The 27,214-nt window shown below is 37.9% G+C and overlaps 2 protein-coding genes across 2 annotated transcripts in view; one reads left to right on the top strand and one right to left on the bottom strand.

Moving 5' to 3' along the window:
• Positions 1 to 20,246, top strand: part of mapk8ip1b (mitogen-activated protein kinase 8 interacting protein 1b) — a 23,806-nt gene extending 3,560 nt beyond the window's left edge. Inside the window, exons 3-12 of the mRNA XM_079589023.1 lie at positions 6,964 to 7,203; positions 10,245 to 10,326; positions 13,048 to 13,887; positions 14,508 to 14,583; positions 15,112 to 15,287; positions 16,207 to 16,310; positions 17,132 to 17,239; positions 18,020 to 18,090; positions 18,736 to 18,834; positions 18,919 to 20,246. Coding sequence (XP_079445149.1) covers positions 6,964 to 7,203; positions 10,245 to 10,326; positions 13,048 to 13,887; positions 14,508 to 14,583; positions 15,112 to 15,287; positions 16,207 to 16,310; positions 17,132 to 17,239; positions 18,020 to 18,090; positions 18,736 to 18,834; positions 18,919 to 18,991 — 1,869 coding nt within the window. The 3' untranslated portion in view covers positions 18,992 to 20,246. The remainder of the gene's footprint in view (positions 1 to 6,963; positions 7,204 to 10,244; positions 10,327 to 13,047; positions 13,888 to 14,507; positions 14,584 to 15,111; positions 15,288 to 16,206; positions 16,311 to 17,131; positions 17,240 to 18,019; positions 18,091 to 18,735; positions 18,835 to 18,918) is intronic.
• mrpl21 (mitochondrial ribosomal protein L21) lies at positions 20,244 to 27,214 on the bottom strand. The gene is made up of 7 exons (XM_079589034.1): positions 27,047 to 27,214; positions 24,750 to 24,795; positions 24,187 to 24,272; positions 23,469 to 23,632; positions 23,023 to 23,075; positions 21,176 to 21,279; positions 20,244 to 21,075 (listed from the first exon to the last, which is right to left on the bottom strand). The coding sequence occupies exons 1-7, from the start codon at positions 27,135 to 27,137 to the stop codon at positions 21,011 to 21,013; spliced, it is 609 nt and encodes a 202-aa protein (XP_079445160.1). The 5' UTR covers positions 27,138 to 27,214; the 3' UTR covers positions 20,244 to 21,010.

Genomic DNA, 27,214 nt, shown 5'->3' with positions numbered 1-27,214 from the left:
CAGGTTCTCACCTTCTCAACCACTGCTCTCACCTCCTCCTGGACTAGGCAGCACTTTCCTTCCCTTTGGTGGTGTCAATGTGGGGAGTTGAAAAGGGACCCAGGCCAGCCATGCCTCTTGTTACCACCCCCACTAGCCTTTTGTGGTGTAATCTTGCCTCTGCTTGTCGAACAGCCTCCTCAGCCTTCCACTTCCGACCAGTCCTCACTTCAATCCCAACCGTTGCCACCTTTAGATCACTTGAGTCTCTGTATAGCAACACTTCCCTAGCTCTCGTTACCTTGAACTCCTCTTCCAAGGTCTTGAGCGGCAGTTGCAGTTTGTTGTGGTGCCCATAGAGTCCGATGCCCCAGCCATCTTCTGAGGTGGCTGCTGACCTTCCTCACTAAGGTTTCCACAGTCGAGATTGGCACTTCGTAGACGAGTAGTGGCCACAGGATCCTGGCAAGAATGCCATGCTGGTATAGTCAAGCTTTGAACTTCCCTAGCAATCCGATTCCAGACCGGTCCACTGACTTCAGCCATCTTTCCAGTTCAGTGCAGGTTGACTGGATGGATGCAGAGTCCCTCAGGGTGCTGTCAAACACCTTGCCTAAGCTCTTGACAGGCTTCTCAGTGATGGTCGGGATTGTTACACCTGCGACGCTAAACTGGGATTTATCATCCACCTTTCCTCTTCTCAGCACCATTGATCTTGACTTGCCTGGTTTAAAATGCATCCATGCCCACTCCATTAGCTTTTCGAGATCCTTAATAATCCACCGGCAGCCTGGAACTGATTCTGTGGTGACCGTGAGGTTGTCCATAAATGCTCTGATCGGTGGCTGACGTTGAGCTGACTTCGTCTTGGGCCCTCTGCACTCTGGTTCAGCAGACTTTGTGAGTATATTCATGGCCAGGGAGAACCGAATTACGGAGATGGTACAGCCCGTGATGATTCCGATCTCGACCTTGTGCCAGCCTGATGTCACTGCTCCTGAAGAGTTTCTCATCCTGAAATTGTATAATAGTCAGCGATGAGGTCTCTGACTCTGCTGGGGACGTGATGTTTTGTCAGATTGAGCTGCATTGCTGGTATTGAGCCATATGCCAGATAGAGCCACAGCACGGACAGATTGCCTTTGTTCTCTCTGGCCTCTCTGATGAGCTGTGTTACCACTCCTGTGTGTTCCAAACATCCAGACATTCCTGCTCTTCCACCCTTCTGGACTGATGTGACGATAAACCTGTTCTTTGAGAGGAAGGTGCTCAGCCGGTTGGAGACAGCACTGAAGAAGATCTTAGCTTCAATACACAACAGGGATGATGCGGAACTGGTCTATCTTCTTGGAGTTCTCCTCCTTCGGAATCCAGACCCCTTCAGCAACTCTCCGATGTTCAGGAATCCTGCCCCTCCTCCAGATGACACGCAGGATCTTCCACAGGCACAGCAGGAGTTTATGACAGTTCTTGTACACTTTGTACGAAGTGGCGCTTGGTCCTGGAGAGGAGCTTGCTCATGCTTTCCCGACAACCTCTCGAACCTCCTTCAGCTGCAGCTCTGACATGTTGAACTGCACACTTGGCCCAGGAGGGTCCATCAGAGTGCTGCACTCCCCCAACTCTTGCTCTCTCGCTGGGTCGCTGTATGTTTCCTTCAGGTGGTGATCAATCTCCTCCTGAGAGCAGACCAGCTGGCTGCTACGCTTCTGTTCTAGCTGTTCCTTAGTGAACTTAGAGGGGTTGAAAATGAATGCAGCTCGCTTTCGGGCTCTTTCGCAGCGGCGCCTCCAGTGCCACTCTCCCCGACGGAGGATCCTGATCTTCTTTCGTAGGATGCTCATCAGCTGTGCCAGGCCAATGCGCTCCTCCTTTCCTGCCTGCCTGTACTGTCGCTTCGGGGTCTTCATCTCCTGTCTGATGTTATGGATTCTTACCTCACGTTATTTGAGTGAGATCCTTTGGAGCCTTCTTCATTCACCTCTTCTCCGAACCGTTCGGATGCAATGCTGATGATGATCGTTGTCATGGCTTGCCCACGTCTCCCCTGATGGTGGTCCCCCTGAATCTGGTCGACATCAATTATGTGCATCATTACTAGAGAGAAGAGCAGCACCATCCCAGGAGGGATGAATACCATCTCTTTTCAACAGGTCAGGTCTTCCCAAAAAACTTTTCCAATTGTCTATGAACCCTATATTATTTTGCGGACACCACTTAGACAACCAGCCATTGAGTTATGACAATCTGATCTCATCACTCCGGCAAACAGGAAGGGGGCCAGAGCAAATTACAGTGCCTGACATCGTGCTTGCAAGTTCACACACCTCTTTAATGTTAATTTTAGTGATCTCCGACTGGTGAAGTCGAACATCATTAGGGCCAATGTGAATAATAATCTTAGAGAGTTTACGATTAACATTAGCCAACACTTTTAAATTCGCTTTGATGTCAGGCGATCTGGCTCCCGGCAAACATGTGGTGTCTCTATGTTCACTTTCAGTGTAATAGAATCGCCAATAACTAGTAAATTTTTATGCTAATGTGTAGTTGTGATTCTGATACTCCTGCGTGTTGTCCTTGCTTATTAAAAGACTAATTTATCTTACATTCCTGCATGCTGACTTAACACATATAAATAGCAGAGTCCACCAAAATTGGGTGGCGAAATTTAGACCAATTACAAAACAAGAGCATTCAGCAATAGAGTGAAGTCATTAACACTTCAAATTATATAAGGATGTTTTTTATACCACACTGGCATGCAATGCACATTTGTTGATTTACCCTGATGGTCAAAAATTCAAAAAGTAACAAACAACTCTAGCATATTAGCCCAATAGGAAATATTAATAATGAATTATAACTAGTTATAATTAATAATCAATAGGGGTGTAACAATACACGTATTCGTATTGAACAGTTAAACGGACGGTTCGCATTTTCAAACCGAACGGTTCGTAATGGTGCGTTCACACCGGACGCGAATAGCGCGTCAGGCGCGAGTGATTTCAATGTTAAGTCAATGCAAAGACGCGTTACGCGCGTAAAATGCGTGTAACGCGTCTTTGCATTGACTTAACATTGAAATCACTCGCGCCTGACGCACTATTCGCGTCCGGTGTGAACGCACCATTAGACCATTTTTCCTGCGGACCAAAATTTCGTTATTTCGCGTTGAGCTTGGCAAGCACGCTCATAATGTAAGAGATACATTGCCCAATGGCAAATGTAATGTAAGCGGAACGAAACTGAGCTACTCATTATAGTGGTTGACGGACCGTTTATCAGTTTGGACCAATGCAGCGCGAGCCGATCTTGATCAAGCAGCACGTTATGCGAGATCCAGTAAAGAAAGCATTTGAATTCGCCACTGAAGTAATAACATCGCTGCGAGATCTAGTGAGAAACATTCACATTTCTCCGTTATTAATGGATCAAACAGCGCTGACGTGGAAACCAGGAAGAAACATTGTGCCATAAATGAACTATTCAGTGTCCACAGATCAGCAACATTCACCATGGATTTACTGTAGTGACACTACTAACTGTAACCATGGAAGATTGGCAAGAATAGTAGGCTATAATGCTTTCAAGTAACATTACGTCGGTTTTATTTTGACATTATGAATACAATTGCTGCCCTCAAATGTTAATCTGAACTAAAATAAACCTTTGTTTATAACTACTGTACTACAATATTACATTTCATTTTGTCCAAGGAGCTGTTTTGTTTTATATGCTCCTAAGAAAAGTCAAGTATAGCTCCACCATTGCTCAAAGTAAAAAAAAATATCATACTTGATGTTAGTTTTAATAAAAATATAATTAAAAAAATAAAATCAAGGAAATTTCTCTGGCCTTTCTTTCTTTTTGCTGTATCGAAAACGTACCGAACCGTAACACAAGTGTATCATATCGAACCGAACCATGAATTTTGTGAACCGTTACACCCCTAATAAGCGATATTTAGATCAGCTGTAAGAATTAACTTGATGTAGCAGAATTAATACCACATTTAACTAACCTGTTGTCATGATTCTGCCCTTGTGTCCTTGATTTTTTCTAGTCTTGAGGCAGGATCATGACAGACCCATGTTTTGTGTGCAAGCACATGGCCTGTTTGGGCAATGTGCTTGTGTTGTCTCGTTACGTAACCCCGCCCCCTTGTTATCCTCGTCTTGTGATTATTGTTAATTGTTTATTAATTTTAATTTCCGGGGTATGGGAAATAACTTTCTTGTACAGTACTACTCAGAGCATATAGCCAAAATCGGCATGATTGTTTCAGCACAAGGGCTTGACCGACTGGGCATGCACACGAGGAACTTAATTCAGGGTTCGCCAAGAGGGGAGCTCGACTGAAGAGCAAAGTAGGTGCTCGTATCCCCCCTTAGAGGGGAATTGGGCTGCAAGTGAGACACTGAGCTAGCCTTCCCGCACATTTAACTGTTTGTACCCAACACACAGGAAGAAACTGGCTCCACCCAGAGATTGTAGAACCTCGCAAAGGTATTTGGTGTTGCCCAGGATGCAGCTCTGCAGATGTCTGCCAGAGAGGCACCAATGCCCAGGTGGAAACAACACCCCAACCTCTGTTTGGAGACAGCCTTTCCCTTTTGGTTCCCAGAACAGAACCATACCACCAATCCAAACTATATGCTAATTGTCAATCGTATTTGACGATAGTGGTCCTGACAGAACTCTGACTTGATCTCAGCTGGAGGGACAGGCTCTATTGCGTCCGGGAACAGGGAATCACATGACAAAAACAGAAAGTATGACAAATTCCAAAATAAAAGTCAAGAAAAAATTAACTGGAAAAATTAAAAAAGAACAAACGTGACAACATGCAGGTATTTATTTTTAAATACAAGTACGATGTAAAAACATATGAACACAATGGGCCCTATCTTGCACCCAGCGCAATTGACTTTGTACACCGACGCATGTATCATTCCTATTTTGCACCCGCGCACAGCGGACTTTTCCCTCCACAGACACACGTTGGTAAATTAGGGAATGAATTTGCGCTCGCGGGTGCGGTTCAGCGAAAAGAGGAGGTGTGTTCCGGCGCAAAACTGCCCTGGTGCTATTTTCCAGTTTTAGAAAGCAATTCCGCCACTGACCAGGAAAAACCCAGTCTAAAGACAGTGGCGCGTTGCACGTTAGTCATATGGTATTTTAAGGGCGTGTGCTTGGCCATAATGTAGCGTGTGAACAACGCGCATGCACTTTGATTCTCTAATATAAACAGACACCACAGTTTTCATTTTTGCAAATCATACATTATTACAAGGAAAAATATTAACACACGAGGGAAATCATTAATTGTTGTGTCCGTGAAGATGTAAAAAAAATCTAGATTACACATTTACCCAAATTATATGCCTGTTTAACCGAAGCTAATTTGGGTGGGTTTCTCAAATCATCCCCAGTGTCACTTCTCTGTATTTTATGGCCCTGACGAGAACGTCGGTCTCCTCGGCTGTGAACCGCTCCTGGCAAATCCGCCGTTATAATAGCAATCTGCTTTGGAACAAGCGTGCCTGCTCTTAAAGGGAATGTGAGAGGACGCTCTGATTGCTTTATTTCACGTTACGCCCAAACCACACCTATGCATAATGAAGCTACTTCAGACCAACCCCTTTTAGATTTGCGCCGGGCGCAAGGGGCATTTATAAAATAGCAACAGCGCCCAAGACCCACCCACAAAGTTACTTGCACTTTGCACTTTGACACTTGCGTTTCAGATTGTTAAAATAGGGCCCAATAAGTGCATTGCATCAAAGTATTAATTTAAATGTTAGTATATATAGTAGTTAAATACACTTAAAGGAACACTCCGACTTTTTGGGACTTTAGCCTATTCAACGTATCCCCCAGAGTTAGATAAGTCCATACATACCTTTTTCATCTCCGTGCGTGCTATAAGTCTGTTTGACGCACCCACCGCTAGCCTAGCTTAGCACAAAGACTGGATGTAAATGGTTGCAGCTAGCATACTAGTCCAAATAAGTGACAAAATAACGCAAACATTTTCCTATTTACATGTTGTGATTTATATAGTCACAGAGTGTGCAAAAAACAAAGTCACATGAAACACAGACATATTTTAACCGTATAAATACTGGGAACTATATTCCCTGAATATAGGGCGGAGTGATAACCGCAGCGCACCTGAGACGCGCTCTGAACGAACTCTCTGCTCCTCACCACGGCGCGTCTCAGGTGCTGCGGTTATCACTCTGCCCAAGTAGCAGTGCTTCGCCTTCAGAGAATATAGTTCCCAGTATTTATACGGTTAAAATATGTCTGTGTCTCATTTGACTTTGTTTTTTGTACACTCTGTGACTATACAAATCACAACATGTAAATAGGAAAATGTTTGCGTTATTTTGTCACTTATTTGGATTAGTATGCTAGCTGCAACCATTTACATCCAGTCTTTGTGCTAAGCTAGGCTAGCGGTGGGTGCGTCAAACAGACTCATAGCACACACGGAGATGAAAAAGGTATGTATGGATTTATCTAACTCTGGGGGATAAGTTGAATAGGATAAAGTCCCAAAAAGTCGGAGTGTTCCTTTAATATAAAATGGGACCCTAATAAAATCTGTATATTATTGTCTTTGTTGAATGTAAACTTTTCATATTTTCACTTCACAGTATTTTTTTTCACAGCATTTACTTTTATAATATCATTTCTAAATCAAATTCTGTACAAATCTTGCGAACTTTTGCATATAACTGGAGCTGAAAGCATGGGTCTCATTGTAATGCAGTGAGTAAACACCAACATGAATAGTCTTTGTCCCAAACCCCTCCCCCTGTCTCTTGTTCTCGTGGCTTAGCCGGCACCAAAAATGCCAAAGTCTGATGTCATTGCTTGCTCTAATGGTTGGGTCAGTGGCCCTCATCTCCTCTCTTGCTTTTTCATTCACTCTCTTCTCTGATTGACAGTCAATCTTTCCAATTCCTGCAGGACCATGTGATTCAAGCACCCAATAGTGGCTTGGACAAGGTGGAGGCAGGCGCAGTGGGTCAGATCCAGGCAGAGACACATCCTTTACATCTTACTGATGCTGTCGATAGGAGCCAAAGAGTGGCTTGTCGATACGACAGCAAAGCATCTATGGATTCTGCTGTTCCTTTCACCATGGATACCTACCGTCCGAAAAGACCGACCACTCTCAACTTATTCCCACAGGTGCCCAGGACTCAGGTAATAAACCTTATGTAAAGATATGACTGTAGGTACACTGCAGGTGCATTTTCTCGGATGAGGCAAGGGAAGCAGTGCCTCCTAAACAATTTAAGAAAAGAAAATAATTGACAGTGATAGCATCCAATAGCGACGCCAGTCGATAAAGTTTCTGAGGGAGGCAGCGTCTCTTTTGAGCTCATCACGCTCTTCTACAGCAAATTGAGATGATAGAGCGTGGTGTGATAATACACTTTCAAAAAGTCAAGTGAGAGGACGTGATGCCAGAGTGCATTGCGATATGATTGACTCATTACTCTCAATGCAATAGCGCTCACCTATCAATCTTGCAACAGGTCAGCACAAATTGGTCAAAGGTGTGTAAATGGATTGACTAATTTAACGCACCTTTAACGCACCTGCTCTTTCATCATCATGTTCTTTCACATTTGAATCTAAATGAACTTTAAATGACTAGGCTTTTAGTAATTAATCAGTTCAGTTAATTTAAAACTGCACCTCTGATCATCATGACATTTTGCAGAATTTAGTAATTTAGCATTTTGTTCAGTAATGATCAGAACTCTATTTTAAAATGTGTGTGTGTGTCCTGGTAAACCCTATATTATGGGGACAAAATATCACTGGCAATATCCTAAATTCTTGTTCTTGTGGGGGAAATGTTTTGGTCTCCATGAGGAAAATATCTTATAAATCATACTAAGTGATGTTTTTTTGAAAATGTAAAAGTGCAGAATGTTTTCTGTGATGGGTAGAGTTAGTGTAAGGGGATAGAATATACAGTTTAAAAATCATGTCAATGCAAAGTCCCCATAAAACATGAAAACACAACACAACTTTGGGCTTGTTTTTTCCATAAATTTCCTCTTTCTAGAATACAGTCATGTGTTTGGGCTTGTTAGTGCTTGGCCCCCATTGAACAAATTACCACTTCATTGTCATTTATAGGGGTTGATGACGTTCCTTTGTTATTATCTGTTTGAATAAACACTGAGTGAGCGCTCTCACCAGAACACAAGCAGGAATGCTGAAAGAGAAACAGTGTTTGCCTCTGACATTGGCTTATTTTGTTTTGTCAGAACCAGTTGGTTATTTTTTTAGGAAAACAAGTAGTGAACAGAGTTAGAGCAAAAACAGCAAAGTCAAAGTACAGAGTTTAAAATAAATACTAAACAAAAAATACAACTCCCGAGAAAAGCTACTTAACCTTTTCAATCCACAACATTTTCTTTATAGTAGGGTTGTCACGATACCACAAACATAATGATACTACAACAACTGAAGTATCATGATACCAAGTATTATCACGATAACGTGCAATATTGTGTTATGTCATAATTCAACTCTTCAAAATGGACCAAATTTCATAAATACATAGATGTAAATGAAAACTATTAGACTAGATTTTCCTCTGAATACTTTATTACTGAGAATGATTAACTGACTGTTACCAATCAAATGAAATCAGTGTAAAGAAAATCCATTTTAACACTGCAGAAGTGGCACAGAAGCTGCATCTGAAGGTACATTTACAGTAGATGTATTTACACTGACAGTTGACTGCTCAGAGTTGATAATAATGCATCTATGCTGCAATTACTATTGCATAAATAATGTTATGAGATTGTTTTAAATATAAAATTCTGGACATAGAAATATGAAATGTTAAAAAAGGGCCCACTTTTAAATGGGAAACTAAACCTGCCAGTAGGTGGCAGCAAGTCTTAATGATTGAGTCATTGAACCATTCATTCAAACACTTCATTTAAAATAGCTGATTCATTCAGGAACGAATGAAGTGCTGCTTTCTGCCGCCTAGTTGCGCACGCATCTCTGTGACGACGTTGCACAGAAACCCGTCTATTGTCAAATAGCTCACGTACATCACGGAGATGTCTATTTGATGTATTGTACATGTTTACATCTGAAAGACGTATTTTTTAGAGTGTTTGCTCATCTGCAATACGTCTATAGGAGTTTTCCTGTCAGATGGCAAATAGACATTTAGAAAATGTCTTTAATAAGATGTTTATGATTTAGATAGAATGTATGTAAAACTGACATCTTAAAGACGTCTATCAGATGTTAGTAAACAGCAGATGCTTTCCAGACATCTTGCAGACGTACGTGTGCTATATGTTATAAATATATAAAAAAACAAGAACTCACAGGAGCATATTTTGCCCCCATATATTAATATCTTGAAATATCCGACTCTAACTGGAGGATAGTATATTATAGCATATAAATTCATTCAGACTCAAATGATTGATAAGTACTGAGTGCAAATGCTGTTATGAATGGAATTAATTGCATTCGTCATTGCGAAAATAATTCTAGAAACAAACTATTACAGGAGTGGTCAAATGAGCGATTTAAAAAGAGTAACCTCAGCTCATACAACATTACTTACGGTACTACCGTGGTACTACCATTTTAAAACTACAGTGGCATTGCCAGTATTTTTAAGTTTTAGTATCAAGACACTATTGTAGTATCAGTATACCGTGCAACCCTACTTTATGGTGGAAAAGTTATTTAGATTTTTAAAGTGGTTCTCTGAGGAACCAAATGGTTCTTCTACGGCTTTGCTGCAAAACAAATGTAAACCTTTCTTTTTAAGAGTGTATTGTAGTGATTATGTAATCCGTTACTTTACACCGCTGCTTTTATTAATGCTGGAGAACTTATTTAAAGCTTGTGGTATGTGTGGGGAATGTTAATATGGGTCCTTCTGGACTAAAAGAGTGGGCATCATTGTAAGAATTGTAAGAGGTATTGAGAGTGAGAAAGAATCTGAGAAAGAGAGGGAGGTCTTCTGGAGACTTGGTTTTAAATGCAACACATTATCAGAACGCTCTTGTATTATTTAACTTCATTCAGGTGTTTTATTTCGCTTTAAGTGTTCAGGGTACAGTACCCAGTGCATCTGGTTATTCCATGCATAAATAAAATGTGCATGCTATGAACAGTTTACACACACTATATTGCAAGACATCATGAAAGTATGCTATAGCTTGTCTGTTGCATCTCATCAACAGGACACTTTAAACAACAACTCGTTTGCGAAGAAGTACAGCTGGCAGCAGAAAATCTCTCAGACCTTGCCGCCGCTTAAAACAGGTGAGTGTGGAGATCTTTGTTTCCTTCTTTGTGTAAGCACTTATTAAGTCTTAGTTGGGAAGTTTTCGTGACATCATTACAGTGGCAACAATGTTCTCCACTTAAAACGAGGCTGCATCCGAAAGCACATACTTCCCTACTATATAGTAGGTGAAAAACAGTATGTGACAAAAGAAGTAGGCCTATGTCCGAATTCACAAGATTCTGAGATTCTGAAGTGTGCAGACGACGGACACTTTACTATCCCATGAGGCCAAGGGAGAGGATTTGTGAATGGCAGTGAAGCAATGTAACTGACGCTGGTAGGTCACATGATAATGACAGCATGGCCAATGTAGTACGTCTGGATTATATTCATACTAAACGCATTCATAATATATATAACTTACTTTTTTTTTTAGCGGCCGTGAAGTAATAACTTATTGAAAATAAGTACCTACACAAGAAAGTATGTAATTTCGGACGCATCCCAAGTTATTTTATGAGAAAATGAAGTGCACTTGTAGTGTCAATAGAAATGTCAATTATGAAATTACATATACTGTAAAGATGTACTTAAATCCACTAAAGTGAGCAAAAAAAAAAAACACTTTAAGGTTCAGCTAGCTGCATGTAATATATATTTAAACAGTAATACATAAATTTAATTTAGTTGGTATTAACATGCAAATAAGTGATTTAGTTCGATTTAGTTACCACTTAAGTATATTATTTTAAAATATATAATTTCAGTAATAAGTCAATTTTGTGAGTAATTTGACAGATTATGAGCTAGCTCATTTTATGCCAAACTTCCCTAGCTCTGTTGTCTCAGTGACAAAAGGCCATCAATGTTTTGCTGCCAACTATGGTCATGTGAATTTGATTTAGTCTAGTCATCTACAAAAACATGTTTGCATGAGCAGTCTCGCCAAACAATGGGTCACACAGGCGTACCTAACACGTTGGTCCATCTTTCTGTTTCAAGAACAAAACAAGCCATCCCTACACTTTTATCACTGACCTCAAATTATATTTTTACTAATTAAAGTGCACTGCCATATATTTGTGTGTGTGTTCTTGTATATATGGTTTATAAGGACACAAATGTGTATAATGACAAGAAGTGCCATACAAGCCTTCGGGCTAATTTGGGTACATTTACATTTATGAATGTTAATTAATGTACACTGTCCCTTTTCTAAAAAAAAAGAAAAAAAAAAAAAAGAAGAAGTGTCCTCGTAAACCAAATGGCTTAAAAACATAGGCTACTAAACTGTTTTTTTTTTATTAACAGTATAAAAATCATTACACCTATATGGAGAGTCCCCGTAAACCACATACAAGTTTGTGTGTGTGTGTGCGTGCTTGTGTGTGTGTGTGTGTGTGTGTGTGTGTGTGTGTGCATTATATGGAAGCTTGTTTCTGCCTCTGATTAGGCAAGGCAAGGCAAGTTTATTTATATAGTACATTTCATACACAGTGGTAATTCAAAGTGCTTTACATAGAAGAAATTAAAATAATTACATAAATAATAAAAGAAATAAGAATAATTAAAACAGTTTAGAAAATAAAATACAGTGCAATAGTGATTAGAAAAAAGGTAACTTTTTATTTAACAATTCAGACTTTTTTTCTCACAATTTCCAGTTATAAATACATAATTGCAAGTTCATTTTACTTTTTTTCTGGGAATTCTGAGTTTAGCCAGCAGCCATATCACCATGTAACCCAAGACTGGTTGCCCACTGAAGCTAAGCAGGGCTGAGCCTGGATAGTACCTGGATGGGAGACCTCCTGAGAAAACCAGGTTGCTGCTGGAAGAGGTGTTAGTGAGGCCAGCAGGGGGCGCTCACCCTGTGGTCTGTGTGGGACCTAACGCCCCAGTGTAATAATAATAAATAATATGTTTATTTTATATAGCGCTTTTCAGAAGACTCAAGGTCGCTTTACAATAAAATACAAAAATCACATGACATAGAAACGATACATATAAACTGTGAAGGATAACATAGTAGGAAGAGGTACATATAGAATCAGAACATGGAGTCAAGGGTCGGGGGAAACAAGTGACAAAAATATATGTTTTAATGTGGGTTTTGAAGTCATGTAGTGATGAGAGATTACGGATATGTTGTGGAAGTGAATTCCAGAGAGTTGGGGCACCAAACGATGCTAGTTTGTGCCGTGGGATCGTCAACAGACCGGTATCAGAAGATCTAAGTGTGCGAACAGGGGAGTACCGGTATGTATGGATGAGATCAGAAATATAGTTGGGGCAAGACCACGGAGTGCTTTGAATGTAATAAGGAGTGTAGTGATCGGGACACTATACTGACGAAGAGCACCGTCCTTCGGATGAGACGTAAAACCGAGGTCCTGACTCTCTGTGGTCCTTAAAAATCCCATGGCACTTCTATTTAAGAGTAGGGGTATAACCCCGGTGTCCTGGCCACATTCCCTCCAATGGCCCTTGCCAATCATGGCCTTCTAATAATCCCCATCCACTGAATTGGCTCTATCACTCTATATCTCGCAATTCTGTTGTTGTTGCCCTTGTTTTCACCACAGAACAAAACAAATCTGCAGAATTCCGAGAAAACAAGTCTGAATTGTGAGATAAAAAGTCACAATTACCTTTTTTATTTGTTTTATACCATGGAAGAAGCAAGCTTCCATAGCATTGACTCTATTGGTAATCTATAAATTCACTTTTTTTGTGCTTGATCCTTCTGTCACCAGGTGAGCTGACGCCATCTCGTGAGCACACGTGTCTAAGCGATGAGGAGAAGCACCAACCAGGCAGCGGTCGGAAAGACTGTGGCACTTCTACTGACAAGCCCAAACACACTCAAGCTCCTGCTCCTTCTGCTGTACTATCTGTGCCTTGTAAAGCCAGAGATGCACACAGAGACCTGGGTCACTGCGAGAAGATCCGCTATCATACGGACGTTCGGCTCGAGCCTACGGAGGAGATCTATCTGACACCAATACAGCGGTGCACCGAGGCTCTGCAGAACGAGAAAGCGCAGGTCACCGCAGTCAGCTCTGACAATGAAGCCCCCCCTCCGTACCATGAGCAGGATCTGCAACCCCCGTCCTATTTTTCCTGTGTGGACGCTTTGGCCATTGACAGTAGCGGTGAAGAAGTAACTGGAGCAGAAGATCTGTGTTATAGAGACTGCGGCGCCGGCGAGGACCATGCCCATCGCGAGAGCTTGTCGGGAACGCTGAAAACGTCCATGAGCAACTCAGACGCAAGTGGACTTTCGTACGATTCGGTGAAATACACACTGGTCGTGGATGAGCACGATCAGCTGGAACTCGTCAGTTTAAGAGAGTGTTATCGCGGCTACAGCGATGACAGTGATTCGGCCACCATCTATGATAATTGTGTTAACTCTCCATATGGCTCGGCTCTTGAGAAAGAGTACGAGGAGGACGAGAACGAAGACAAAGGAAGGAAACAAAGTGGGATCAAAGCTTCAATGTGTCTGTCAGAGGACTCTACCCCTGAGGCCGACATGCCATTTTCTCGAAAATTTGTTAATGTTTTCATGAATGGCTGCTCACGCTCCTCCAGTAAGTTATGCTTTTATATTGTTTTTATTATTTGTACACTATTGGTCCACATTTTTGAATAATTAAGATGATCACATTAAAGTGCTACAAAAGATTTTTCATTTTAAATAAATCAAAGATTCCTGAAAAAATTAAATAATGGTTTCCACAAACATGTTAAGCAAAAAAATTGGAACCCATTATTAATACCTGAGCTATAATAATAGGATTAATAATAGAACCAAAAGTAATGAAAAAGAGTAATGATGCAGAAAATTTTACTTTGCATCACAGGAATATTTTTTTATTATTGTTATTATTATTACACCTTTTTTTAGTCCTCAGGTATTAATAATGGTTAAAATTGCTACACATTCATTTAATTCTGAATTTTGCACACGCAAGTTGAAAGGCATTTTGTTGTGGATAGTAAAACATATCTGCAACATTTATCAAGTTCATGGATAATAATGTGCATGCACGGGTTAATCATTTTGAGACTAAATTCATCCCACGGAAACTCAACTTATATAGGAATGAACTGAAACCGTGTTTAAGAATAGACCAGTACGACCATAAGAATGTACTGTACTGATTTTGTGAAAGGGTTTGTATCATAGACGTTTTGCTTATGTCTTTAGGTACAGAATCTTTTGGCTTGTTTTCCTGCATGATTAATGGAGAGGAGAGGGACCAGACACACAGATCCGTCTACAGGTGAAACAGATCGGACACCACTATCAAAAATTGCACACATGTAACTGTTAAATGCATTTGTATTTTTAGATGATCAAAGTCCTGAATGAATGCATGGCCCGTGGATACTGGGTCATTCTCAGAAAATGGCTCCATTTGTGACTCATCATTTTCAGGAGTTTCTTTAAAATATTATATCATTTGAAAAGCCAAATGAACTAAATTTTTAAGAATGCGAATTCCTAAATATGAATTGAATAAAACTTTGCTTTTTGCTTTTGATTTTAGCCCTATCAGTCTGTTAGTTCATATACAAAAAAATAAATAAATAATAACAATAACAATATATATATATATATATATATATATATATATATATATATATATATATATATATAGATTTTTGCACTACACCCTAAGCATACAAAGTTAAATATGCAAACAAGATTAGTATCTTAATTATATCAGTAGTAAGTCAATGGGACACAAACAAGACACACATCTCACCATCTGAGAACTGACCAAAGATTCCTCATGTGTGTTTCCCAGATTTGTCCCTCGACACGACGATGAGCTGGAGCTGGAGGTCAATGACCCTCTGCTGGTGGAGGTGCAGGATGAGGATTACTGGTATGAGGGATACAACATGAGAACAGGAGAACGGGGGATCTTTCCTGCCTATTACGCCACCGAGGTCTTTAAGGAGCAACAACTCACTTTAAATGGTAAGAGTTGGAGATTAAGATGGCATGTCCTGATTCCATTCCCCATCTATGAAAATATTTCACTTCATAAAAGGGCTGGAGTTAAGAGTACAATGTCAGTCAAAAGTTTGTAATAATTAATTAACTTTTTTCCTGTTTTGAATGAAGTCTCATCTGCTCGCCAGCAGGGCTGCATTTAATTGATCAAAAATACAGTAAAATAGTAATATTGTGAAATATTATTATAATTTAAAAGAACTGTTGCTTTTAACTGATTTCAATAGTCCTGTGATCCAAAGTTGAATTTTCAGCATCATTACATTACAGTCTTCAGTGTCTTCGGTTGATGCTCAGTTATTAATAATGGTTCATATTATTATTATCATCATCATCATCATCTATTTTGAAAACAGTAAAATAAAAACAGCTTAATATATTTGTGGAAACTGTGATAATTTTTTCAGGATTCTTTGATGAATGGAAAGTTCAGAACTATTTTGTTTAGACATTATAAATGTATTTAATGCCACTTTTAAAAAACAAATCTTGTTTCACAGTTTCCAAAAAACAACAAATAAAACAGCACAACTTTTCAACACATTAAGAAATGTTTCTTGAGCAACAAATAATAAAATCATGGATCATGTGACACTGTAGACTGCAGTAATGATGCTGAAAATTTTGCTTTGCTTCACAGGAATACATTACATTTTAAAATATATCCAATAGAAAGCAGGTTTTTTTTTTATTGTAATGATATTTCACAATATTATTGTTTTTATTGTATTTTTATTAAATAAATGCAGCCTTTTAAAAACATGAGAAACAAAATCTTAAGTATTACAAACTTTTGACCGGAAGTGTTTGAATCCACTGTGTTTTAATTGCTTAACAATCCTAACTGTTGATGTGGTCTTTATATCTGTCTTGTTCTCATTAGCAAAAAGTACTGAATGGATGGAAAAATATACAATGAAATTCCTTGGCTCGGTTCAAGTACAGAATCATAAAGGCAGTGATGTTCTCTGTGCAGCTATGCAAAAGGTTTGTATAAGATTTATTTTACTCACACATAATTACGTTTCACTCACTGAAAAACAATGAAGTGATGGAATTAGATGGGTTGAGCATATAACATCCTCTAAGGGGACATTTACATGACGACGATGTACTTGAATGGATAAGTTTTTCTTTTGCGTTTTTTAATGTACAGACGACAACGATGTCACATTGTAAAGAAACATTACGTGCCTATAGACTGAACACGTAATACGCATGCGCATGACGTCACCATTTTCACAAATTCGCATTTTTGCAGTTTACACGGAGATGATAACAGTATCATTTGCAAAAACTTGCAAACCCGTTTTCCAAAGTTTGCGTTTTTCAGGCCCCCAATTAGAATGTTGTTTTTGGTTGAAATGGTGTCGTGTAAACGGCCCCTAAATCTTCTTTAATGACACCGTTTTCAACTAAAAGATTTGTATGCGTTTTGGCCTTTCTTTTACACGACAACGGCATTTTAGGAGCCTGAAAACGGGTTTCAAAGTGCAAGTTTCTTAAAACGATACCTTTTTATCATCTCCGTGTGAACTTTAAAAACGCGAACTTGTGAAAACCGTGACGTCATGCGCATGCGTATTATGTGTTCAGTCTATAGGCGCGTAGTGTTTCTTTACAAAGTGACATCGCCAACTACTGGTCTGGGATGAAGAATACACCGGTTGTTTTTGTCGTTTTCGCGGATGGGTGTGAACGGAGATAATTTTGACAACGCCGCCTGAACACGGAAAACGCAAACGTTTGTAGTCCATCTCAACGTCAGTTGTTAAATTGTCCCATTGCTTCTTCATGATTGATTCCAGATTGCGATGAACAGGAGACTGACTGTACATTACAATCCACCGTCATCCTGCATCCTGGAGATAAACGTGAAGGGACTGAAACTCACAGTGCAGGATGATTTCGACATGGTAAAACCACAAGCAAGAACATTTGTTTTATGATCGCCTTTAAGTTTGTTTTTGTAAACATCTTAAAGGGGTGGTAAAGTATGATTTCACTTTTCTAGCTTTATTTAGTGTGTAATGTTGCTGTTTGAGCATAAACAACATCTGCAAAGTTACAACGCTCAAAGTTCAAAGCAAAGGAAGATATTTGCTTTTAAAGAAAAGGACTACAACAAACCCCCGTGTTTTTAGTAGTCTGCGTGAGATAATCGCAGCTGTTAACACACATGAGCTCTTGAAACCCCGCCCTCTGCAGCAGCTCATTTGCATTTAAAGGGCCAGGCACAAAACGGTGCGTGCAATATAAACATGCTTTAACATGCTATATAAAAATATATGTGGGGTATTTTGTGCTAAAACTTCACACACACACATTCTGGGGACATCAGAGATTTATTTTACATCTTGTGAAAATGTACCACCCCTTTAACATTCTGCTTTTTAAATTTCAAGACTTTCCAAGAAAGTGAGTAATGAAGAGTAATACTGTTTATTTGTTGACTGTTTAGTTGATGAAATGCACAGTAACAGTACCTAGAAAACAGGCTAGAAAAGCAGAACCAAACAGATTTTAATTTTTTTTTATATTCCATATAATTATACATGTAGCTAGAATAGACATGGGAATTCATTGGTGAAAAGGCGTGGGAACCATATAGAACTGAAGCCATTTCAGCATGTGTGTAGGGTTATAGGTTTGTATATATAATGCAATATAACCGTTTTATACATTTGTTTCCACAGAGTAGCCAATATAGTCACTTTTTCCATTTGAAAAATGTCTCGTTCTGTGGCTACCATCCCAGGAACAAGAAGTAAGTCACATCCTTTGAATTCTCACTGATAATGATGATGGTTTTCTTATTAATATATTGCACATACAGTACACTACTGTTCAAAAGTTTGGGGTCGGTAAGGTTTTGCTTCTTCAATTGATAAAAAGCAACAGTAAAAACATTTATAATGTGACAAAAGATTTCTATCTCAAATAAATGCTGTTCTTACGCACGTTCTTTTCATAACGTTCTTTTCATCCTGAATAAAATGTATCAGTTTCCACAAAAAAATGTCTGAAAAAAAAAAAAAATGAAGCAGCAGATCTGTTTTTAACATTGATAGTAATCAGAAATGCAGTAGGCTAAATCAGCATATTAGAATGATTTCTGAAGGATCATGTGACACTGAAGACTGCGGTAATGATACTGAAAATCCAGCTTTTTTATCACAGGAACAATTTATATTATATAATATTCACATAGAAAACAGTTCTTTTAAATTGTAATAATATTTCACAATTTTTACTGTATTTTTGATCAAATAAATGCAGCCTTGGTGAGCATAAGAGGTTTCTTTCAAAAAACTAAAACTCTTACCGAACTCAAACTTTTGACCAGCAGTTAATGCATTTGTTCTGTTTTATTTACCAGTCAGTCTATTATGGTACGTTTGTATCTCTGCAGGTATTTTGGCTTTATTACAAAACATCCCGCTGATGAGAGATTCGCCTGTCACGTCTTTGTGTCCGAGAACTCCACTAAACCCCTGGCAGAGTCTGTGAGGTCAGTTTCATTTTCCTTTATGTTCCTTTTTCTACGAATCGATTTGTTTAATAGACACAGACTATTCTCTGTCTCCATCCACAGGAAAGCATTCCACTTGTACTATAAAGAGTTTGTGGAGGTCTCGTGTCCAACAGAAGACATTTACTTGGAATAATCTCGGATTAAAATGAGCTGCTCAGTAATGCTAAATGAATATATGATAAATAATAATGTGTATATAAACAAAGACTAATATATCTGACAAAAAAGGACCAAACAAGATGAAGACCGACGGTTGTAAGGTGATGCACACCGGACTGGAATTCGTCAGACGACGAAAAATTGTACAGTATAAAAGGCTGAAATTATTTTCATGGATATTGAGGATTTTGGATGCTTTGGATGAGTGTTTCCCAGCTAACAGGGAACTTTGGCTAACGTTCTGGCAATGTTCTCTAAAAGTTATGAACAAACGTTCTTTCAGTAACATTAATAGAATGTCCGTTCAAAGTTATCTGGTCTTTAATAATGTTCTCAAAATGGCAACATAAAACATTAGCTACATCATTCATGAAACAATCTTTTTAGTTGGGCCTTCGTCTAACATTTCTTTTAAAAGTTACTACTGAACATTCAAAAGGAACGTTCCCTTAACGTTAGCATAACCAATAATTATTTTAAGCTCAGAATGTTCAGAAATAACGTTTTCATATCTTAATGTGAACGTTAGCAAAAGGTTCTTTGGACGTATTTTTGTTAGCTGGGTTTCATCCGTTGCTCTGCTCTTGCTGCTGCGCTGTGGTTCTGTGTTTGCTTCAGGCTAAATAGAGAATATTTTTTCATAGCACAAAATACAGACTATACATTTCAAAGTATAACAAATCTTCCATTTCCGCTGTTTGTGATGTCTTGATGTCTGCTGCAGTTTACAGGTACACCAGCATTATTCCTTCCTAAAATCTGCCTGTAAAGTGGTTCATAATTTGAAATGGCAAAATAGGGCTCCTTATCCACTTGTTACCTAGTTAGTCACCGAATAAAAGGCATATGGCATTACACAGTATATAGCAATTTGAGCATATTACCAGAAGTCATTAAGAGTTTTAGAAAATGTTTAAGGAGTTTCGGTATTCTTTTTTGATCATCCACTCATAAATTCAATGAAAATAGTTATAATAAACTATTTATAATAAATATTAATAATAAACTACAGTGCCATGGGGTTCCTGTTAAAGCTTGAGTGACTATGAAGGTAATTGACGTTGGAAGAGATATTTTGGTTTCCTTCTGTTTGAGGTCGACACATGCCCTTTATTTAAAAAAAAACTCCTGAGGTATTTCTTGTAAAAGCAAGACCTTATTACATTAATATGAACAAATTATGTACGAATGATGTGCTCATTAAAGACTTGTTCAACAAGACACGCTTGTATATCACTGGTTTTATTTAGATATACCATGAACTACTTCCAAATATATTTAATGAAAACAATACAATTATAAATAAATATGCATTTGTTGTTCATATTATCCCCTAATTCTGTGTATACTTCTGTGCAAGCCTGACTGGCCCAAACACTGCTTTTTTTAAATTATTTTTAACAAAAAAAAAAAACATGGTGAATTGATCTTTATGTTGAGTTAAAACAAAGATATTTGTATAAAACAACAAAAAAACTACTAATAAATAATTTGGAATTAAACAAATCCACAGTAGAAAGAGATTTAAAAAATATTCACAAAATATTGTTTTAATTTAGTAAAATGCAAAAGAATCCCCAAATATAATTGACAAAAGCAAAATGAATGACAATAGTGAAACTAATTTCCATCCCTAGGTTTACTGATAAATGACAAAGTCCCCAGTGAATAGTGTAAAATTCAATGTGGCATCTACCACATTTTAATAAATCGGTTCACTCCTTTAGAAAGCTTAATTTTCCCCATCACTAGTGATCATTGAATACACACGGTTACACACTACATGATACCACGTCTGAACCGCTAAACAGACTCAAGGACCAATGCTAACACGGAAACATTTATTGTGACATACAATAGATACAACCATAGGCAGCAACTCACTGCTCAAGACAAAACTTGAAAACTTTATTTACATGGTCTTAAGCGTGAAACCTGAACAATCATTCCTGACTCACAGACATGGCATGTTTTTACTTGCAAACGCAACGGGTTAAAACAGTCTTGGTAAAACATCAATGGTGTTGATCCTAAGTACGGTCTGGGGTTGAATAATGACTGTAACAAAGAAGAGAAAAGTTACATTAATGCACTGGCGAAAATATCACACAATCATACACAAAAACCTATTTGAGTGAATATTTGGCATCCTGCATACTTCTCTTTTTTTGGAATCGATGCCTCTTCCAGAATCTCATGTGAACCATCGGCCAAGACTCAGTCTTCTCAATGACTGTAGCGTGAACTTGAACTAAATCACAGCTGAGGACCAAAAGAACAGACGTAGAGTGTGACACGTGTAGACATCTGATGTCAGTACTTCAATATTCCTCAGGGTTTCATAGAGATAGATTTAACAGCTTTTAAATACCAAGTAATGAAAATCTAAAGGCCAATTCACACCGCACCGACAGAGGGCAACAGACACTTCGACAAACCTGTATGAATTTCTTTCTTCTGCTGAACACATACGATGTTTTGAAGACCCCATTGACTTCAATAGTATGGGAGGAAAAATGGAAGTCAATGGTGTCCATCAACTCTGGTTACCGACATTCTTCAAAACAATATTTTTTATTCAGCAGTAGAAAGAAATTCATACAGGTTTGGAACAACTTGAGGGTGAGTAAATGATGACAGCATTTTTCATTTTTGGGTGAACTATCCCTTGAAGGGAACACAACGGCAAAATGTACAAGTCTATGCAGAAACACGAGTCGTATTAGCAAAACTCAAACCAACTTCTGATCTCAATTACTTTTTTAATTCATTTTACAAAGAAAAGAAACAACAACTGTAACTTCTGATAACACTGCAAAAAAAAAGTGTTCTTTATGTTCTCAGAAATGTTGTCGTTTTCCAGAGCAAATACAAAATTAGATAAGAAATTAAATCTTGTTTTCTGTGAAATTGATCAAAATTAAGTGATTTTATGATTAAAACAAGAACAAATATCTGCCAAGGGGCTCAGAAAAATCAACTTAATTAAAAAGAAAAACAAGTTCATTCCCCACTAACTCAAGTACACTTAGATCATTGTATTGGAACACAAGACAACAATACTGTTGCAGTGAGTACTTTGCAGTGCATGCAACATTAAATGCAATGAATTTAGGAGTTTCTCTTCTTAAGGCCTTAATTTGTAGACGGGACAAATCTTTTTAAGACCCGCAGAAACCCTGTTCCAGGTTTAATGCAACATAAGCTCTACTGACAGAATATGGATCGTGCAGTTAATTACCACAGAAAATAATAGAGCGGTTTGTAAAAACAAACAAAAATGTGCTAGGCAGTTATGTACCAAAACCTATGAATGAATAAAAGTGACCCTTCAAGAAAAATTTAAATAATAATAATAAAAGAAATTCACTATCGTTCAAAAGTTTAGGGTCGGTAATTTGTTAATGTTTTTGAAAAAAGTATTTAGTTCTCAACACGACTGCATTTATTTAATCAAAAATACAGAATTTTTTTTTTCTTTAAATGTAAATTCATAAAATGTCATTTGTTCCTGTGACGCAAAGCTGAATTTTCAGCATCATTACTTCAGTTTTCAGTGTCACATGATCCTTCAGAAATCATTCTAATATTCTGATTTGCTGCTCTGATTTATTATCAATGGTGAAAACAGTTGTGCGGCTTCATATTTGTGTCAAAACCATACAGAGCCCCTAAAGGGACATAGTGGTAGAAAAAATATGGGATGGGAGGAAAAAATATTTGCGCTCTTGTGAGTTTGGAGAAACACTTCCTGTTTAATGTCCCGCTGGCAGTGTTTCAGACAGCTCTGTACGTTAACAATGGAGCGGTTCATGGAGTTTTATTTTGAACTAGGACTACACACATATATATATATATAGTATTCTACTTGGACATTTTTTCCACCACCATGTCCCTTTAGGTGGCTCTGTAAAAACACAAAACTTTTCTTTTCTTTGAAGATGACCGATTGTACAAACTTCATCTTGGTTTCAAACTAGAAATACATTTTATTTTATATCTTACCTAAGAAGTGGCTTTCCAATAAGAGTGAAATCACTTCCTCCAACTAATAACACCTGCAAAAAAGAAGCATTAGAACTATGAAAATAGCCGATTACCATAGAAATATTGTCTTCTGTGTTGCATGTAAGTGAAAGTTAACAAAAAACATACATTTAGGTGTAATGGGATTTTGTCTTCCATAAAATGTGTGGGTTTAAACTGAGAAATGCTAGTAAAAGAATTGTCAAAGTTTGATTTTAGTTTGGATTTTATAGCTAGGCTACTGTAGGCATATTATGCCCTGTCACCAAGTCTTGATTTTGTTTTTAGGGACTACTAGAATAGGTTTTCATCCAAAGAATGTCCAACGCAAGACTAATAATAATCTGTGCATCTCTAGTTCAATAAACCGTAAATCTGTAAGAATATCTGAACGCAGTGCATGAATGTATGACCAAAGGTCGAACCTTTTCCATTCTTATCCTGTCGCCACATGCTGCATCGATGTGGTTTTCGATGAGGATCAGGTCTTCATTGGTCACCTTCCACTGGCGGGCAGCAAAATGAACTACGGCAAACAAGCGTCCGTACTCACCCTTCTCAATCAGGCCCTTTACCTTTTCTACAACCACTGTGAACATGGGGTGGAAGAGAGACATACATGAGGAAAAATGAATGGAAATCACAAAAACTGTCCCATTCCATCTTCAATCATTTAATCGTTTTATTAATTAAGGATGCTGTAAGTTGATCAAAGGTGACAGCAACAAAATATTTCTATTTCAAATGAATGCTGTTGTTTTGAACAGTCTATTCGTTAATGATTCCTGGAAAAAATGTATCATGGTGTTAAATGTATTATGGTACACATGAATTTAGTGGTTTAGTTTGAATTTTCTGAAGAGACACGATCACTTTCTATGATGAACAGATTGCATTTAGGCTTTTATTCACATATAAACATTATCAGCGCACAGTGAACTAACCCTTTGCGGACATTTTAAAGAGTACATTTTCAGACTTAACATACATTAAAAGCATCACTGAAATTCTGAACATAAATGAGAAGAATCCATAATATTTTTGACAATTTTGATCATTTTTTTAAGGTAACAACTAAGTGTTAAGTACATCAACAATCAACAAATTCAACTTTCACTGTTAAGCTTAGACTAGCTCACTTGCCTTGATGCCTTTTCCCCTCTTCCTCAGGATCAAACACTGGTAGCTCAGGCCACGGCGGTCTGGATAGTGATGTGGGTGGCACATAACTGAAAGCACAGGCCTCCTGAGGTCACTGTAGTGCACATACTGGACAGCATCATCCAAAACACAACCACATAACATGGCCGAGTACAAAAGATGCATAACATAAATTACACTCGAATAAGATACATGTCAACCTGAAGAATATTATGCTATTTATCAAAATATCTCAAGCCAGGGCTATTCAACTCCACAAACAAGTCAAACAAAATTAAAATATTCTGTGAGATGCAGACCGAACCAGACTTTTTTCTTTTCAATGAAAAGCTGCCATTAATAGATAACAGGATCATTTAGGGTGATATTATAATCTTAGAGCAAACAGCAGTGCATAATATATTACCATTACAATGAAATCAATTTGATTTATATTTTTCTAATGCATCATTTAAAATGGGTCATGTTTGAACTGCCAGTTGAATGAATAGGCCTGTGTTTTATATTTAGGGACCTAAAAAGACATCACACTGGAAGATGTTTACCTTGCAGGAGAGCTTTGAAAGCGGGTCAGTGCAGGAACCAAACCTCCTGTAAGTTACAGTGACTATTTAGCCAGTTATACAGCTCGAAAACATTGACACAGGATGTGATACACACTTTAACCTCATATGCTATATACACGTCATCTATACATTAACTAGAAATGTCTCCTGTTTTCTTCTATGATACCATATTAGTGTAAATGTGTGTGTGTGTGTGTGTGTGTGTACTGTACATATAATTGAATGGCATCTGATAACACTGCATGCATGGTCCCAAGCTTTAAATAAATCTCCTAAAATGTAGAATATAGAAAACAGTAATATTGTTTGTGAAATATTATTACAATTGAAAATAATGTTTTACTTTAAAACATATATACTTTAACATGTAATTAATTTCTGTGATGCAAAGCTGAATTTTCATCAGCCATTACTCCAGTCTCAAATTATTCTTCAGAAATCATTCTAATATGCTGATTTAATTCTCAGTTATTATCAATGTTGGAAACTGTTGTGCCACTTTCTTTTTTTTTGTGTGGAAACTGTGATATACTTTTTTTCAGGATCATTGATGAAAAGTTAAAAAGAACAGCATTTTTTTCAAATATAAATCTTTTCTAACAATATAAACATTTACTATCACTTTTTATCAATTTAACACATCCTTGCTGAATAAAAAAGAAGAGTCGGGGTTCAGCTGGCTGGAAGGAGCTGCCACTGGCATATCACGTGACCTGTCAGTGGCTGGCTAGTTGTCTGACTCTATACAAGTTTCAGAAACCATAGATTTTTGGCAGTTTTTGTGTCTTATGTTCTTCCCTCTCTAGCTCATTTATCATGCATCTGTTGATATGATTATGCTTTTTTTGCATAATTGGCGTTTTAAAGAATTGCATCCCAATTAAACCAGTCAAATGGCCGTGATCAACTGGTTGCTTACCGACGCTTTGCTGGACGCTCAATCCAGTTAGCCGCGGCTGGTAAGCAACCAGTCTGATCACGGCCATTTGACTGGTTTAATTGGGATAAAATTCTCTAAAACATCACTCATACCTAAAGAATAAATGCATGAGATTACATTCATAAAAAGAAAACAATGTTTTTCCTTACAGCGAGAGTATCAGGCAGTTCAGCCGCGGCTGACTGGATTGAGCGTCCAGCAAAGCGTCAGTAAGCAACCAGTCAGATCACGGCCATTTGACTGGTTTATTTGGGATACAATTCTTTAAAACGCCAATTATGCAAAAGAGCATAATCATATCAACAGATGCATGATAAATGAGCTAGAGAGGGAAGAACACAAGACAAAAACTGCCCAAAATAAATGGTTTCTGAAACTGGCTAGAGTCAGACAACTAGCCAGCCACTGACAGGTCACATGACATGCCAGTGGCGGCTCCTGCCAGCCAGCTGAAGATGGAACCCCTGCTGAAAAAGAAAGTTTATTTTTTACGGACCCCACACTTTTGAACAGAAGTGTATATTGTTACAAACGTTTTATTCTATTTTAAGTAAAACTTTTTATTCATCAAAGAATCCTGAAAAAAAAAGGTATCACAGGTTATAAAAACATCAAGCAGCACAATGTTTCCAACATTGATATGAATATCTACTATAATAAAAAAAATCTGCATATTAGAGGGAAGGATCATGATGAGACACTGAAGACTGGAGAAATGGCTGATGAAAATTCAGCTTTGCATCACAGAAATAAATTATATTTTAAAGTATATTAAAATAGAAAACCATTATTTTAAATTGTGATAATTTGCCAATATTACCGTTTTCCCCTTTATTTTTTTTTCATCAAATAAATGCAGGCTTGATGAGCATAATACTTCTTTCAAAACAATTAAAAATAGTTTCCAAACTTTTGACCAGTACTATTTATACTATAACGTTACACACACACACACACACACACACACACACACACACACACACACACACACACACACACACACACACACACACACACACATAATATATATATATATGTGTGTGTGTGTGTTTGTGTCTTTTGTTATCAGATGCAAATCATATGAAATATTACTGTTGGTGACATTGTAATTTTTCAGAATTATTAAGTACAAAAGCTCTTGAACTCAACATCAGAAAAAGTCAACATTCGCTTTTAATAAAATAGGTTTAAATGTTTTTACTCCCACACACACAAAAAAAGTTGAAACTGACAACGAACTGAAGAAACAACACTTCACATGACACATTGCATGGACATTAATAACAAAAAAAAAAGTGTGCTGACAATTTATCTTGATATATAAAAGCATACAGACGTTTGGTCGTGGCTCGTGATAAATGCGCTCCAGCGGTCCCGAGAAGCCGCAGCATCCCCGCGATATTCCCTCGATTCAAAGTCATCGCCATGGCGAGAAAGAAACATAAGAGGAAAGAAACTATGTGCCGGAAGCACAATGTGCGGGATAAAAAATACCTTCCTCCAG

Source organism: Phoxinus phoxinus (genome assembly GCF_949152265.1).
Source record: "Phoxinus phoxinus genome assembly, chromosome: 2".
Lineage (NCBI taxonomy): Eukaryota > Metazoa > Chordata > Actinopteri > Cypriniformes > Leuciscidae > Phoxinus > Phoxinus phoxinus.
Note: the sequence above shows the minus strand (reverse complement) of the source record. Positions and strands in the feature narration are given on the sequence as shown.

What these genes read in the sequence shown, in the direction of transcription:
- mrpl21 (XM_079589034.1), bottom strand. Translation starts at nt 27,137, where the DNA reads ATGGCGATGACTTTGAATCGAGGGAATATCGCGGGGATGCTGCGGCTT. An exon ending in ATCACGAGCCACGACCAAAC is followed by an intron (nt 24,796 to 27,046) that starts GTCTGTATGCTT and finishes TGTAACTTACAG; the next exon opens with GAGGTTTGGTTCCTGCACTG. An exon ending in TTTCAAAGCTCTCCTGCAAG is followed by an intron (nt 24,273 to 24,749) that starts GTAAACATCTTC and finishes CTGTGCTTTCAG; the next exon opens with TTATGTGCCACCCACATCAC.